The sequence below is a fragment of the Sitophilus oryzae genome, unplaced genomic scaffold (assembly GCF_002938485.1).
Source record: "Sitophilus oryzae breed Bouriz unplaced genomic scaffold, Soryzae_2.0 scaffold_1179_pilon_pilon, whole genome shotgun sequence".
Taxonomy (NCBI): Eukaryota; Metazoa; Arthropoda; class Insecta; order Coleoptera; family Curculionidae; genus Sitophilus; species Sitophilus oryzae.
The window spans coordinates 3,003,649-3,019,802 of record NW_022145814.1 but is presented as its reverse complement, the minus strand read 5'-3'; the positions used below and the strand labels follow the sequence as shown (position 1 = coordinate 3,019,802).

Here is a 16,154-nt window from a genome sequence, read left to right as displayed (position 1 = left end):
GGTACTGAATAAAGATGAAAATAATCAAAATTTTCTTTAAAGGTTAATGGAATTTTTAATAAATATGTAATTCTATTATTTAATATATAGCACTCAACTTCAATAATTTTTTCGTATATGAGAATATTTTCAAATGTAACGTTTAACGGCATTTTATCGATTCCAACAATATTTTGAATATTAATTAGTTCATTGAATAGATCTTCAGTTTTCACAATACTGGAATGAAATATTCGTGACTTAGAGAAAGCAATAGAATTTTCGATATCTTGTAGAACATTATCGACAATTTCATAAATATTTATTAATTGAATGAGTGTGTCTTTAATAAACATCGAATTTTCTCTATAAACTGCCCCTTGAACTATTTGTTCTATTTGATTGATTTTAAATTCCAAAAGTTTTTCGTTGTGTAAAATTTGTTTAACAGTAGAATTAAATTTATTTATCACTCTGAGCGATAAAGAATTTTGTTTCAAAATATTTTCCGCCAAATTCTTTTGATTGGTTTGTAGATTATTTATTAATGTGTTGTATCTTTCGCCATCGGATGCGTCTAAATTTCCACTGATAGTTTTAAATACTGACCCTAAAGCATTTATTAAGCCTCGCTTTATTCTATCAGATCGTGGTATGATCTGATTTATTTCTGAATTTACTCGCTCTTGTAAAACGTTTAAAATATTTAAATAGTTAATTGAATCAAATGTATAATTTTTATTTTGGTATATTAACAAAGTTAAATTATTACTTTTTATATTAAGTGTATTTATTTCTAATATTAAAGGATTTAAGTCATAATAATGAATCAGCGTAAATGAGCTTTGCCGTAATTTTGCCGTTCCAAGTTTTATCGGAATTATACCGGGGTTGTCATTTAACTGTTTCAAGAGAATTTTTTCTTGTCCGAGACAAAGTCCTGATGTTATGATTCTGAAAATAAATATGAGAACTAATTATTAAAACTATATCTATGTTTCAGAGGACGTTTTAAATTACTTAAATGTATTTTTCCACGTGTTTTACTTGTTGCTGTTTTTCTTGGTAAATCAACTGAGTCTAAGTTTACTGGTTTGTGGAATTTGTCAGAGTTTTTCTGTCTTACAAATTTCTTAGGATAAGCTTTTTGTCCTTCCTTGAATAATAATTCAGGGTCATCGCGATCTTTATTAATTTTATTTGCGACAGATTCTTTGTGATTTATTAATTTTTCGTTTAATTTAGAGTATAAGATTTTCGATTTTTCTCTGTGACTTTCAATATAATCGGTAATTAAAATTTTATTAATATCGATGTCAAATGGATCATCGGAAGAAACATGACCGTTTATGATGTCAATTGGTTTTAAATTTGTTACCGAATGTATTGTATGATTGTATGCTAAAATTGCGTAAGTGATTTTCTGGCTTACAGGTGTTGTTTGAAAACCTTTGTTATTTAATAACCGAATATGTTCAGAAAGAGTAGAGTGTAGTCTTTCAACCATACCGTTCGATTGTGGGTGGTTTGGAGAGCAGAAATGTGTTTTTATCTTATGCAATTCAAATAACTCTGTAACGACTGAATTTTTGAACTCTGTACCGTTATCTAATATAATTTGCGATGGAATCCCATGATGTGAAAAATATATTAATAGATTATTAACAATATCACTAGCTGTCAAAGAGTTTAGATAATACGCTTGCGCATATTTCGAAAAACTGTCTATTATAGTTAAAAATTTGGTTTTCTCATAAGTATAGGTATCTAGGTGTACAATTTGGAAAGGTTTGGTTGGTGTTGGGGTTATGTTTATAGGGATTTTTACAGGGTTTCTCTCATATTTACTAAGTTGACATATTTCACAATCATTAATGTAACTTTGTATAGAGCTTTTTAAATTCGGCCAATAGTATTTTGATTTAATTTTTTGTTCTGTCTCGTCTATGCCTCTGTGATTACTTTTTCCTTCGTGATAATTTTTTATGACATCCTGTATATCATTTTTAGTTACAACATCAATAAGCTTAATCGTACATCGTTTAAATTGTATAGAAGGCCATTTAAAATTTTTTACTTACTTATAATTTAATAACTTACTTTAATAACTTTTTTCTTTACTTTTTAATTTATTACTTACTTTATTACTTTACAAAAGGGTTCAAATTCAATTATTTGGATTTTCGAAATACAAATAATACATTTTTTCGGGTAAGACAAATTCTTTAACAAATTTTAGTATATCGTTTTCAAAATTATCTTTTGAGAGCTGAACAAGAAATATACGTTTTTTCTCGAAAAAAAAATTAATTTTAGGTTTTGTACGAGAGTGTAACACTTCACTAATAATTATTTGATTTGCGCCAAAATTTACAGGTGATTCACAAATTGGAATTCCTACAATAGGATCTTGTTCGTCGTTTGAATGGATTGTGTTGACGTCATCGTTCTCTTCTTGATTGTTTGCTAGTTCGTTCTCGATATCTGGTTGTACTTACATAGATGCGTTATCGGTATTGTCTACAATATCTTCGTGTACTGGTACATCTTGCAGAGTATCGGTATACAAGTCTATTGGTGGTTCTATCTGTTGGGACGTCGTTGGTTTGTCAAATAAGCCTCTTTTCGTTTGGTCATATTCACTAATAATATCGTCTAATTGTTCCCAAAATTCGGTTTCTTTTGTATGAATTTCTACACGGGAAAGTGCATCTGCATTTGTGTTAAGTTTTCCCTTCTTGTAAAATATTTTATAGTCGTATTCTTCCAACTCTATCCTCCAACGCAATAATTTTGAATTTGGATCTTTTAACGAAAATAGCCACTGTAGTGGTTTGTGGTCCGTAATGATGTTAAATTGTCGTCCATAAAGGTAAGGCCTAAAATATTTAGTCGCCCACACAATTGCTAACAACTCCTTTTCGATAACAGAATAATTCTGTTCGGACTCATTAAGCGTTCTTGATGCGTACGCCACTGGTAGATCTTGACCAATTGTACCTTGGGAAAGTACTGCTCCAATTGCTACGTTACTAGCGTCCGTTGTCAGGTTAAAAGGTCTTGAAAAATCTGGATACTGGAGTATTGGTTCATTAATAAGTACATTCTTACAGGCTTCGAAGCATGATAGAAATTCTTCGTTATGTACAATTTTTGCACCTTTCTTTAAACACTTCGTTAGCGGCTTAGAAAGTTTAGCGAAGTCCTTTACGAACCTTCAGCTCTTTTGTTGTTCTTGGAATTGGAAATTTCTTTAGGGCTTTGATTTTATCGGGGTTGGGCTTAACACCATCGGGTGTCACGATGTGACCCAAATACGCTACTTCCTTTTTGAGAAATTCCGACTTGTCCAATTGAATCTTAAAGTTGGACTCTCTTAGTCTTTTAAATACACACTTTAAGCTATCTAAATGTTCCTGTAAAGATGTTGAAAATACAATTATATCATCTAGATAAGTTAAACATTTCTCGTTTTGTATGCCCCGTAAAATGTTGTCCATTACACGTTTGAATGTCGCTGGCGCGTCCTTAAGTCCAAAGGGCATTCAAAGGGTATTCGTAATGACCATGTTCGGTGTTGAAGGCGGTTTTCTGAATGTCCTCAACTTCCATCTCAATTTGATGAAAACCACTCGCCAAGTCGAACGTTGTAAAGTACTGGCACCTTCCTAACTTGTCCAGTAAATCCGTTATGTTTGGCAAAGGGTATTTGTCGTTGATGGTTTTTTCATTAAGCTTCCTATAGTCCACCACCACTCGTCATTTTTGCTTCCCAGAAGCATCAAGCTTTTTTGGGACTACCCAAATTGGTGAAGACCAGGGAGAATTGCTTGGTCTTATTATATTTTGTTCCAACATCTTCTTCATCTGTTCAGTTACCTCTTTTCGGTGTATAAAAGGATATCTGTACGATTTAGTGTAGACGGGAACTTCATCAGATGTTTTTATCCTATGTTTAATCTTACTTGAAAAGGTCAAAGGTTGGTGTTCATTATAGAAAAGATCAGAAAATTCCTTACAAATTTTTAAAATACTATGCCTTTCTTCGCTGTTTAAATGGTTAACTCGTAATTTAGAAAGATCGAGATTTTGTTTTTCAGAATCATCAAAATTGTTTAACATAATTTGTTGTCTATCTTTATGATTAAATTTTTCTACGTTAATAGGTTTCGAAAAATCTAATGTTAATTTTTGTGTAGTATTATTTAAAATTGTCGTTATAGCTTCACCATTTTTTGCTAAAGTTAGGCATTCTGGAATTTCACAGTTATGTATTTTCTGATGTGGGAGTATAATTTCTCCATTTCTAATCGAAGTTTTTACTTTTATAACCTGTTCAGAACGTGGGAAAATTGTTATTAAATTTAAATTATTATTTGTGTTATAATATTTTAATTTAATTTTGGTATAGGGTGTTATTAAAAATCCGTTTGAAAAATCTAATTGTGCTTGTAATAGTTTTAAGTTATCTAAACCTAAAAGTCCGTGAAATGTATTGTGAAATTTAAAAAGAAAAAATTTTAAAGGAATCTGGTTAGGCATATTAAAAATTTTAGAAGGTGGTATTGTTGCACTGTACTTGTGTGCTGATTTTTGGAAAACTGTAGAAACAATAAATGGATCGTTTTTAATTAAATTTGGAAAATACTTTTCTGCAATGTCAGGATCTATAAATGATTTTGTAGAGCCACTATCGATTAAAATTTTAATGTCAAATTCGGGAAAAATAATATAAGATAGTTCACTAGAACTAGATGCATTTAAAGAAATAATTTCTGGTTCTATTCTGGTTCTGTTGTAGGAGGAGCTTCCGTAAAATTTTCGTCATTCGATTCGGTAGTTTCTTAATGTCCCTCGTAATCATACTCTGGTTGATCGAAGTTTTGGTAATCATATTGATCAGAATATTCATAATTACTTTGATCAGTTAACTCACTCGAATTATTTACTGATGAACACTGTGTATTAAAAAGTTCTTCTGATATAAAATTACGTGGTCCTGATGATTTAAAGAAATTAGATTTAGTTGGCCCAAAATTTGGTTTATACGTTTGATGAGTAGAGATACTCATCGGTGTCGGTTTTGGTAGAGGTTTCGATGGATCGGGTTTAAATACATTTCTATTTTGCTGGCCAAAAACTTCTGCGTTTGTGAACTGTCTAGGAGGTACATAATTAGGATTGGGTCTGATATTAATTGGCTGTGACGGGAATGGTTTAGGATTAAAATTATGTGGTTGTTGATTAAAATTATCAAAATTATGTCTAGGCTGAATATTAAAATTAGGTCCAAAATTATTAAAATGTTGTTGTGGTTTAGAGTTTTGCTGACTTTGTTTAAAATTTTGAGGTTTATTTTGTGAGAAACTATTTCCCTGAAGATATTTAATATTATTTTCTTCAAGAACTAATTGAATTGCCTCAGTAAGATCTTAAGTCAGTAAGGGTTCCCTAAGTCCCGATAAGAAAGTCTTAAGAGCTAATTTTTTATATAAATCGCGCTTAGTAGAAGCGGCTAATGTAGTTTCGTGTGCGTCTACGTAACTACATAATAAATTTAATATTTCTAAACATCTATCATAGAAATCTTGAGCAGATTCGTTCGGATTCTGTCTCAACATTACTAAATCCCGATTTAAGCAAGCTTCGTCGCGTCTGTCGGCGAAGTTTCGATACAAAACATCTTTTAATTGATCCCAATTTGTGACATTCTGCACATTGACAATCAATTTAGCATTACCACTAAGTTTACCTATCAAACTATTTAGCAAATAAATATTTTGAAAACATTGAGGATTAGCAATATCATAGAAAGTATCAATCAATGACTTGCATATAGCTAAAAACCTATTCAATTCACTTGGATTACCGTTGAAAACAGGTACAAAATTAAGGTATTCTGGTTTGAATTGAGACATTCTTTTAATGTGATTGATTTTTTCTAAATTAATATTAGGTGTATTAGTTTGATTACTTATATTTAAATCTGAGTTAGAGTTTGCCGAAGGCGTTAAATTTAATCTTTCTAAAGAATTTAAAATATCTTCCACTGACATATATAGCTTAAGAATTGCACTACTTACATAAGAAATGCCAAGTTGTTCTTCATTCCGTCTATAGAGAACAATGGATGATCAGGCGATGTGGGTCCTTCTCAAAACCTATCGATCTCTGTGAAATAGGACAATTTTGGTTCCTATTCCCGTGATTGATCCCCTCACTGGTCTTGTACACTTCCTCGATGGATAGTAAAATGTCTGTACGTACAATAAAGTTATCGATCACTTGTTCGATTGCCGATTAATCAATTGAAATTGAACAACGATGCTCGATGCAAAACGTTTTCGACAATCCTACCGACTGCGCCACTTAACTTATTGGATTCAAACAACCCGTTTTTAAAAAAAGATTTATTTATAAATTTAATTTAACAAGTGGAGAAATACGTGTTTACAGCTCGACAACAAAGCTCTAACTGAATACAAATACAATGAGAATTAACGAAGTTAACAATAATGCTTGTCTCAGCGAAAACAGAATTAAAGTCTTTTTCATATGATCTTCATGGGAAAGGGTTATGTAACACATGAAACATGGGAAGGTTTACACAAAGAAATAGACGTAAATACAGCTACAGAAAAATTCATAAAAACATTACAATATCATATAAAATCTGCAACAACAATAAAAAAATTTAACAGCAAAAATGTCAATAAAAACCCTTGGATTACGCCCGCCTTGCTTAAATCAATAAACAACAAATATGAACTACTAAATAAATCAAAAAACATCCTAATAATCCACATTTTGCGCGCCAATATAAAGAATATAGAAATAATCTAAATAAAATTCTTGATGAAGCTTACATTAGGTACTACAAATTCAAAATGGACAAAAATCTTGAAAAACCCGACAAATTATGGAAAAATGTAAAATAATATTCTTAATAAAGACCAAACAAAAAAAGATACATTTTGCGAAATTAGAAAAGAAGATCAAATTATATTAAAAGAATCCGACATAGCAGAATGCTTTAATAAGTATTTTAGTAGCGTCGGAAAAACTATGGCAGAAAATATAACTTCAAACAATAACCTAATATACCCCACACCTATAAATGTGCACAGCCTATTTTTAACGCCAACAAATACTAATGAAGTAATACAAACAATAATATCTTTAAAAAATGGCAAAACCCCTGGAATTGATGGAATCAAAAGCAAAACATTCAAAGAACTAAAAGATTTTATATCAGCACCACTTGCCCACATAATTAACACATGTTTTGAAACCGGAACTTTTCCAAAACTCAAAAAAAGCAATTATTAAACTTTACTTTCCGATACAAAGCTGGAAATAAGACTTTACCTTCAAACTATAGGCCAATTTCATTACTTAACAGTACCAGCAAAATTGTAGAAAAAATAATAAAAAAAGGCTTTTGAATTTTTTAAAAAAACATAATGTTTTATATAAAAATCAATTTGGGTTTCAAGATAATCATTCGGCTGAAGATGCCTTGGTCAAACTCACAAGAACTATTAATGATTCATTAGATAGTGGAGAAAAAGTATTGTCCGTTTTTGTCGATTTGGTCAAGGCATTCGACACGGTGGATCATGGAAAATTAATAGAAATCCTTGAGAATTCTGGTATACGAGGCACAGCTCTCAAAGTGTTTAAAAGTTATTTATGTGACCGCACCCAAAGCGTAAAAATTGGTGAAACTACAAGTGCAGAGACTGAGGTTGAATACGGGTTTCCACAGGGGACCGTTTTGGGTCCGATATTGTTTATACTTTATATAAATAATGTGTTCAACATCAACTCTTCTGGGGAACTAGTATGTTTTGCTGATGATTCCGCAATAATCTACAGAGGAAAAAGTTGAAAAACACTTAAAAGAATTGTCGAAATTGATCTTCAAAAATTTTTTCAATGGTACAGTAACCATATCCTTGCCGTTAACTTTGAGAAAACATATTTCATGCCCTATGGGTGTTACCGCGACTCCCTTCCAGAGTATAATGAAATCTTCATTCAAATAAACGCAACTACTACTATCTCAATAAAATCCAAGTCTAAAATAAAGTACTTAGGCGTCATGTTAGACTCTCATCTAAAGTGAAGTATCTAACATAAGAATAAAGCTCTTCTTTCTACAGCATTAATCAATGTTCAAGATGCGTGGGGTAATTTTCATGTAATACGCGCTGTAATTGACAGTGGAAGTGAAAGTCACTTTATTTCAAAATCTTGTTTTAATAAATTAGGTTTATCTAAATTTTTCTTTCCCGTCCAGTTGTGTGGCATGGGGAAAAGTATTTCTAAAGGTTCTCACGGTGTTAGATGCAACATTATACCTGTTGGAAAGTCTGAACCGGTCTACTCCTTGGAGTTTATCATATTAAATGAAATTAGTGATAATTTACCGATTAATTCTCTTCCCGTTGAACAGTTCTCATAGTTTTCTCAATTGCCCTTAGCTGATCCCAACTTTCACCTCTCTAAACCCGTAGATATACATTTGGGTGCAGATATTTATGGTTTCTTGATAACAGGAAACAAACTCCTCTCAGATCCAGATCAACCCGTCGCTTTAGAAACTATATTTGGATGGATAATTACAGGAAGAGTTAAAACATCTAGTGTTTCGCTCTCTGTAAACTCATACTTTCTTACCTCTTATGCTTCCTTGGATCAATCACTTCAAAGATTCTGGGAGTTAGAGGACGTTCCACAATCCTCGACGCTTTCTTCAGATGAAAAGCTTGCCGAAGAACACTTTTGTAAAACATTTTCACGCACTCTTTCTGGACGTTATAAAGTATCTTTACCATTTAAAACTTTGGAACCGATCTTTGAAGGTTCTAGAGATGTCGCCCTTCGTAGATTTTTCTCGCTCGAAAAACGATTGCTTCGAAACCCCCAATTGTATTCTCAATATTCTAATTACATGCGTGAATATTTAGATTCTCAATATATGATTGCCGTGCAAAATCCTTCTCCCAACGCTCATTCTTATTATCTGCCTCATCATTGCGTAATCCGACCAGATAGTCTCACGACCAAACTTAGAGTTGTCTTTGATGCTTCCGCTCGAGATTACACAAATAAATCTTTGAATGACACTCTCTTAACTGGGCCAAAATTACAGTCAGATATTTTATCTATTTTACTTCGATTTAGATCTCATTTGATTGTATTTGCTAGCGATATTAACAAATGTTTAGTCAAATTCTTGTTAATGAAAATCATACTTAATACCTAAAATTTTTATGGCGATTTTACCCTAATGAGCCCATTCAAGAATACAAACTTACTCGTGTTACTTTTGGTTTAAGCTGTAGCCCATTTTTAGCCATTCGAGTTATAAAACAAATTGCTTTAGAAAATTTAGTAAAATATCCCGAAGCATCAAAGATTTTAGATATGGAGACGTATGTCGATGATATTATATCTGGTTGCGATTCTCTTTCTCTTGCTATAAAAATTCAACGCGATCTCATTTTTATACTCAAACACAGCGGTTTTGAACTTAGAAAATGGACTTAGAATAGCTCAGATTTTCTTTCTCAGTTATCTCCAAATGAATGCAAAATGGATTCTTCTCTCTCTTTAAATATAAATTCTCTTTCTTCCTCTAAAGTTCTAGGACTAAACTGGAATCCCTCTACAGATGAATTTTTCTTTGATTCACCAGCCTTGTCCTTGACAAACAAAATCTGTAACAAACGCAATATTCTTTCACAACTCGCAAGCATATTCGATCCTTGTGGCATGTTAGTTCCTCTCACTCTTCACCTAAAACTGATTATACAAGATTTGTGGAAGTTAGGTATAAATTGGGATGATCCTGCTCCCAATAACATCCGAGTCCAGAACGGGAATAAAGGTGAGTGCCCACAGTCCTGATACATTAACTCACCCTAATGAACTGAGCCCCTTAATTCTCGCCCGTAACAAGTATCTTTAGATGTAATTTCCCTATATACCAGTATCCCAATTAAATTAGTAACAAAGGTAATCGAAGAAAAATGGGACGAAATTAAGCAATACACTGATATCCCGATGAACGAATTTATTGAAGCTACTGAACTTACGCTTAACTCAACTTACTTTATGTATAAAGACCAAATTTATAAGCAGATTGAGGGTTGTGCAATGGGGGCGTCGATTTCTAGTGTTGCAGCGCAAATGGTTATGGAACACTTGGAGATTAAAGTTCTATCTGATATCGATTTTGAAATACCCTTTTTAACGGTATGTTGATGACTGTCTAACAGCTATACCAAAAGAAAAAATTAGGTATATAGAAGAAAAATTTAATGCCTATAATAAACATATTCAATTTACGTCAGAAATAGAGAACGATAAAAAAATTAACTTCTTAGATATTACTTTACATCATACCAATCAAACCATAAAAACCGAATGGTATACAAAGAAAACTTGGTCCTGAAGATATCTCAATTTTTTATCTAACCTTCCAGCTAACCAAAAAGATCGGTGATAATTGGCTTGGCGGACAGATCAATTCGTCTATCCGACCCAGAATATAGAGATGCTGCAATAAAAAAAGCAAAAAATACATTAAAAGAAAATAACTTTTTTGTGTTGTCCAGTTTAACAAATTTTAACTCTGTAAGAATCTACGTTCAAGGTAAGACCTTTTAGTTTGACATTTTATCTTATTGATTTTAACTGACTGTTTTTTATGTACTTAAAGAGGCTTGAAAAAGACATATACTGTCGAAACGTCGTCACAAAATAAAAAAATAATGAACAAAATCTAGAAACATCTTTGCAACCCCAACGACCTAAAGCCAAGAGTGAAAACAAAAAAATATATAGTATACAGGTCAAAAGAAACAAAATATATATATATATATATATATATATATATATATATATATATATATATATATATATATATATATATATATATATATATATATATATATATATATATATATATATATATATATATATATATATATATATATATATATATATACACAGGTTGTTTCAAAACAAATGCGAAAAACTTTAGGGGGTGATTCCTTGTTCAAAATAAAGGGTAGTTTGCTTTATAAACGTTGTTACGGGATTTATATTCTCATACATTTCTTTTCTAATTTTATTTATTTTGGGCTCAATATTGTAAATTTAGAGACATTTCTTGAATTTAGTTTATTGTTTTATCAAACCTGGAATATTCGCCATTTCTTTAAAATCTAAAAACAAATTGGTAAATAATATAATTTCTAGGCTAAAATATGTTTAATTACTGTTGCCTTACACTTTTTCTTTTAACAACATAAAAAAGGATCTAATTTCGCTGTAAATTTCTCTGTCTCGTACTGCTTTATAGTTTTTCGAAGCTAAATACGATGCCTTCTATTTCAACAAGTTAAATTTGGTTTATATTATCATATTTTACACAAATTCCTTGGAATGTATCATTATTATAAAAATTCTATAGTTTCTCCCATGATTATAATACGCATTTAACTTTATTTTGAATCGAACAAGTGTTGATATCAGTGTAGCACATTCAATTGTTGAACATCATAAACTAAAAGTAAATAAAACGTTTAGTAATTATTAATAGGTACTTTTAAATATATTACTTACGATGTGTGGCTGATATTTAGTCTCTTAAAGGCTTGCAAAATCGTAATTTTATTAAAATTAGCTTGAGTAATGTTTTGACAGCGATGTGTTTACAGCCGAACAATATTTGAGGTTATTTTGTAATTTCTTATTCTCCGGCAACGTAAATATCGAGCATATTAGCATTAGTTACCGAATTATAGGGTTTGATTGACAGTTATATATGACATTTATATATGATGGTGACTTTTTGATTGTTTACATTGTATTTTGGTTGCGTAATATTATTTTCCTGTAGTACTTTCGATTTCATTCTTCGATTTCCGTTTACTTTCAATACTTTCGATTTATTGTTTTTTTATATTTTACGTATTTCATGTTTTGCTCTTAGGGAGTATGTTATTTGGTTTATTGGCAACATTGATTTGCTGTGTTTTTTTACTGCCCTTTTGTCCGGTGTTCATCCATGATTCTTTCTTCTAGAACGATCCGTCTTTGTGTGCAGACACGCTTTTGGATCAAGCCTTGTGCTGATATAAGTTCTTGCAAGTTCTGTTAAATAATTATTTAGTGAATAGTTTGCCGTTTGCACTATTCAAGTGGAGTTTTCCGATTTTCTAATTATTTTAACCGCACGAATTTGAGAGAAGAGTTGATGAATGGCCACATGACATCTCAGGTATGTTTTACGCCATTCTGTAGTTTTTCTTGAAGGTAATTTTGAACTTCTTTTTCAGGCCATTTAATTTAATTTACGTTAGTTGGATTTAATTTAATTTAATTCCTATTTATTTCTGTTTTCATTTTGGAGTTTGGTTTTGACCATTTTGTAACATTTGGTTACGTTTTATTTGGTATGCTGCCGTTTTCTTGCCAGCCAGTATCCAGTTTCTTCACCATGTGGTTCTGAGCTAACCATCACCTCATCACCTAGCTCATTTGATCCAGAAGACTTTCTGAGACCGACCAGACCGACCACTATGGGGTATTGAAGCCAGCTCACCGTCCGCCGTTTTGAAAATCAGTCATAAAGCAACCATCTGAGTCACCGACCACCGAGATTCTGGAATGTCCTGATAAGTACCCATTTCATTTCATTTTACTGTTTTGAGTTATTTCCGCCGAACAGTCTTATTAATCGTTTATTGAGTTTAATTATTTTTGCGTATTTAAGATAGTTGTAGTTCAACTTCTTTAGACTTTTTTACTTGCGGCTCGATCTGTGAACTTACTAGTAAGTATCGCGAGTACGTATTTCCGTTTTAGTAATTTATAGCGTATAACCATTTGCGATTTATGATATCGATTTAACCGTTTTAAGTTTAGACACTATCGTTCAAGTTACCACTTGTGTACTGCCGATACTTTTTGAGGCTGTACTGTTTTGTAGTTAATTACTTTTCATTATTTGCCTTAGTATAAATGTACTGAGTTATTAAGTTTATTTCAGTATAAGATTTAAATAGTTTTATCTGATATATTGGTATATTTCTATAATTTAATTTGATATATTGACAACTGATTTTCTCGTCTTAGGCCATACATACAATATTTAGAGTTTTACCTTTTTATCGTGATTTCTGCTGAACCTTCTTTATTAAATGAGTTAAGTGATTCTTATTGTTTTATTTAGTATTTTGTTTCCCACTTTCTTTCAGAAACATCACTTTTACTCTTAGGGTCCAGAAAGTGGGTGGCGCTTATTTACATTTAATTTAGACACATTTAGTTATAACCCCCCCTACTCTCCGTAGAAGCTACCTATTTGGGCATTGACCTGTTCGAGGAGTAAGAGTTAAATAATTAAATAATAACTATTAGTTTGTTGCTGTCTCTTTTCTTTATCTTTTAATTTATCTCACCGTAACATAGTTTTATTTAATTTAACACAGCTATAATATAAATTATAGTTTTTCTGTTGTCATAAGAGAAAAAGGTTTTAGATATTTTGACACCCCCTTTTATAGCTCTTTTTGTATCAGTAAACATAATTTTATATAATATTTTAAGTTACCTTTCTCTTTCTATTCTATTCTTATTATTTTCTTTTATTTTTTTTTATATTTTTTTTTCTTATGACAAATTGGCGCCCAACGGTTTGAAAGAAGTTAGGTTTGCAATTTGTATGACAAATTGGCGCCCAACGGTCATTTTTTTTGTGGTTAGTATTTAAACTGATATTTTTTTTTCTGATTAGCTAACTCGATTAAATTTATTTTGAATTTTTTTTCTATATTGTATGGTTTAAATTACGGAATAGTTGGTTGTTATTATATTTATTTTGGTACCTTTTATTAATATATTTTGGCACAGTGTTGACTTGAAAAAGTATTGCGAATATTATTGATAGTACAGTTTGATTTTTTTTTTTGCGCAATTTGATTATTTTTTCTTGGGTATATTTTTCAGGATATTATTGAATTTTTTTATGCTGATTGATATTTATGTTGCTGCTGAGCTGAACACACTGGTGTTAGGTATATTATTTTAGTTTGTGTATTTTTTTAACAAGCAGTTGTTAAATGTTATAGTAATTTTCTAGTTTTTTTTATAGTTCGAATTTACAGTTTTGCTCACCGTACTCTTTGCGGATTTTTGGTGTTACTTATTTTAACGCCAATTAGAGTAATTTAGTTTATTATTTCTTTTGATATATATTGTTTGTGGACACTGATCGCACTGTCGATTTTATAGTGATTGATATTTTAGCTTTTAGAGTTAATTTTGATCACTATAGCTAGCTTTTATAGCTGATTTTTATTTTTTAAACGTGTAGGTTTATTCCAGCTTATAGTTTTTTATTTTTTTGTGGGGGTCGGGATTGCGACTTCGTCACAATAATTTTACGTACTGACATTCAAGGATTTTTTTTCTTGCGAGTATATATTTAGACTTAGATTTATTTTGATTAATTTAGACTTTGATTATTTAGACTATTGATTTATTGCAGACTTTTAGCAGATTTAAATTAAATTTTGATTATAGTTTTTTTGGAAATACTTCAGTATTTTTAATATATTTTAGCAGTTTCTTTGGACATTTAAGTTAGTATATAGATAATTGCCATTACTTTTATTTCTTTTTCTAAAATTTTCATTTAAATTTGAATACAATGGAAGTCAATCTATTATCTCATGAGGAACTTAAATATGAGTTATCGATCCGTGGATTACCTACAACCGGTAATTTTGCACAAAAGCGAACATCACTTAGAGAAGCTTTAAGATTAGAACGTGAAGGTCATGCACCAATGCCTACCACAACAAATTTTGATCCAGTCAGTGAACTTTGTATGTGCAGAGCTAAACTATATGCCATAGAGAGAGATATTCAAAGATTTGACACTGTAAATAAAGATAATGAATATAAAAGACTAAATTCTCAGTTAGTGCACTCAATTTCTAGATTGAGCAGAGTATTTCCTGATGTCGAACAAGATTGTAGTGTTAAGAAAGAATTACTGGACAAAGCTATGAAGTTGAAGGAGGATTTAGAAGTTGTATATAATGGTGGAATTTCTCAAGAAGGTGTACCTAGTATCAATGAGAATGTGGTTACCACAGACTTGATTAATGTGGACGATATGATAACCGTACCTCTCCAGAACTGTAATGATACATTTGAATCATTGATAGATATGCCTTTAGCTGATTTTGAGCAACGTTCAAGATTAGTTCCTGAGAGACACGATAGACAACCGCCCAGACCGCCAATAGGTTCACCAAATTTTGTCCCTCCGCCACAAGCTTCCAACATAACCGCCACTGCACTACAACCGAATTTTTCATCAGCACCTAGTACAGTTTTCAGGAATTCACATGTTAGATTTAGTGATACTGTTGCGAATAGTTCTCATGTAGCAAATGCTAATACTACCTACCGTGATCAGACTTTGAGCCATCCTAATCCTGTTGTAAATTTAGCTGAACGATTAGAGAATTTCCAATTTTCACCTTTACGTGGAGTATCCTCTACAATTCCTCAACCGATTCAAGAATATAATTATCGTCATTATGATATTGGAAGATGGAACTTAACATACGATGGTCAGTCTAGCCTAAATGATTTCTTAGAGAGACTCGAAGAACTTAGACGTTCTAGAGGCATTAGCAAGGATCAATTACTTCGATCAGCACCGGAACTTTTGACTAGAGATGCTTTACTGTGGTACCGAACTAAACATTTTCTTGATTGGGATGATCTAGTTAGTCAATTAAAGGACGCATTCATGCCGTACGATTACGAAACTGGAATTTGGGATGAAATCAGACGCCGTACACAAGGGTCCCAAGAGAAAGTCATCAGTTTCATTGTGGCTCTAGAGAACCTCTTTAGAAAATTACCAGTTTTACCGCCTGAATCACACCGACTTCAGATTATGAAACGAAATCTACTTCCATACATTCAAAGCCGTTTAGCTACGCATGAGATTTTAAGCATTCAAGACTTACTTAAATTTAGCCGTTCTGTAGAAGAAACCGAGATAAGGATACAGAGATTTGTACCACCGCCTACAAACTACCGCACAATTTTAGAACCTCAACTGGCATATCGTAAAC

General features: G+C 31.6%; 1 protein-coding gene across 1 annotated transcript; it reads left to right on the top strand.

The window, feature by feature from the left end:
- Window positions 1-6,572: 6,572 nt before the first annotated feature.
- On the top strand, window positions 6,573-9,250 carry LOC115891368. Its single transcript, XM_030911819.1, has 3 exons — window positions 6,573-6,600; window positions 7,476-7,631; window positions 8,466-9,250. Exons 1-3 carry the CDS (start codon window positions 6,573-6,575, stop codon window positions 9,248-9,250), a joined length of 969 nt encoding a protein of 322 aa, XP_030767679.1.
- Window positions 9,251-16,154: the final 6,904 nt, after the last annotated feature.

Excerpts from the sequence above, each read along its gene's own strand:
- LOC115891368 (XM_030911819.1), top strand. The coding sequence starts at position 6,573 with ATGGGAAGGTTTACACAAAGAAATAGAC. Across the intron at positions 6,601-7,475 it reads GTTTACACAAAGAAATAGAC|ATAATCATTCGGCTGAAGAT; the intron begins GTAAATACAGCT and ends TTGGGTTTCAAG. Across the intron at positions 7,632-8,465 it reads AGAAATCCTTGAGAATTCTG|CTGATCCCAACTTTCACCTC; the intron begins GTATACGAGGCA and ends AATTGCCCTTAG.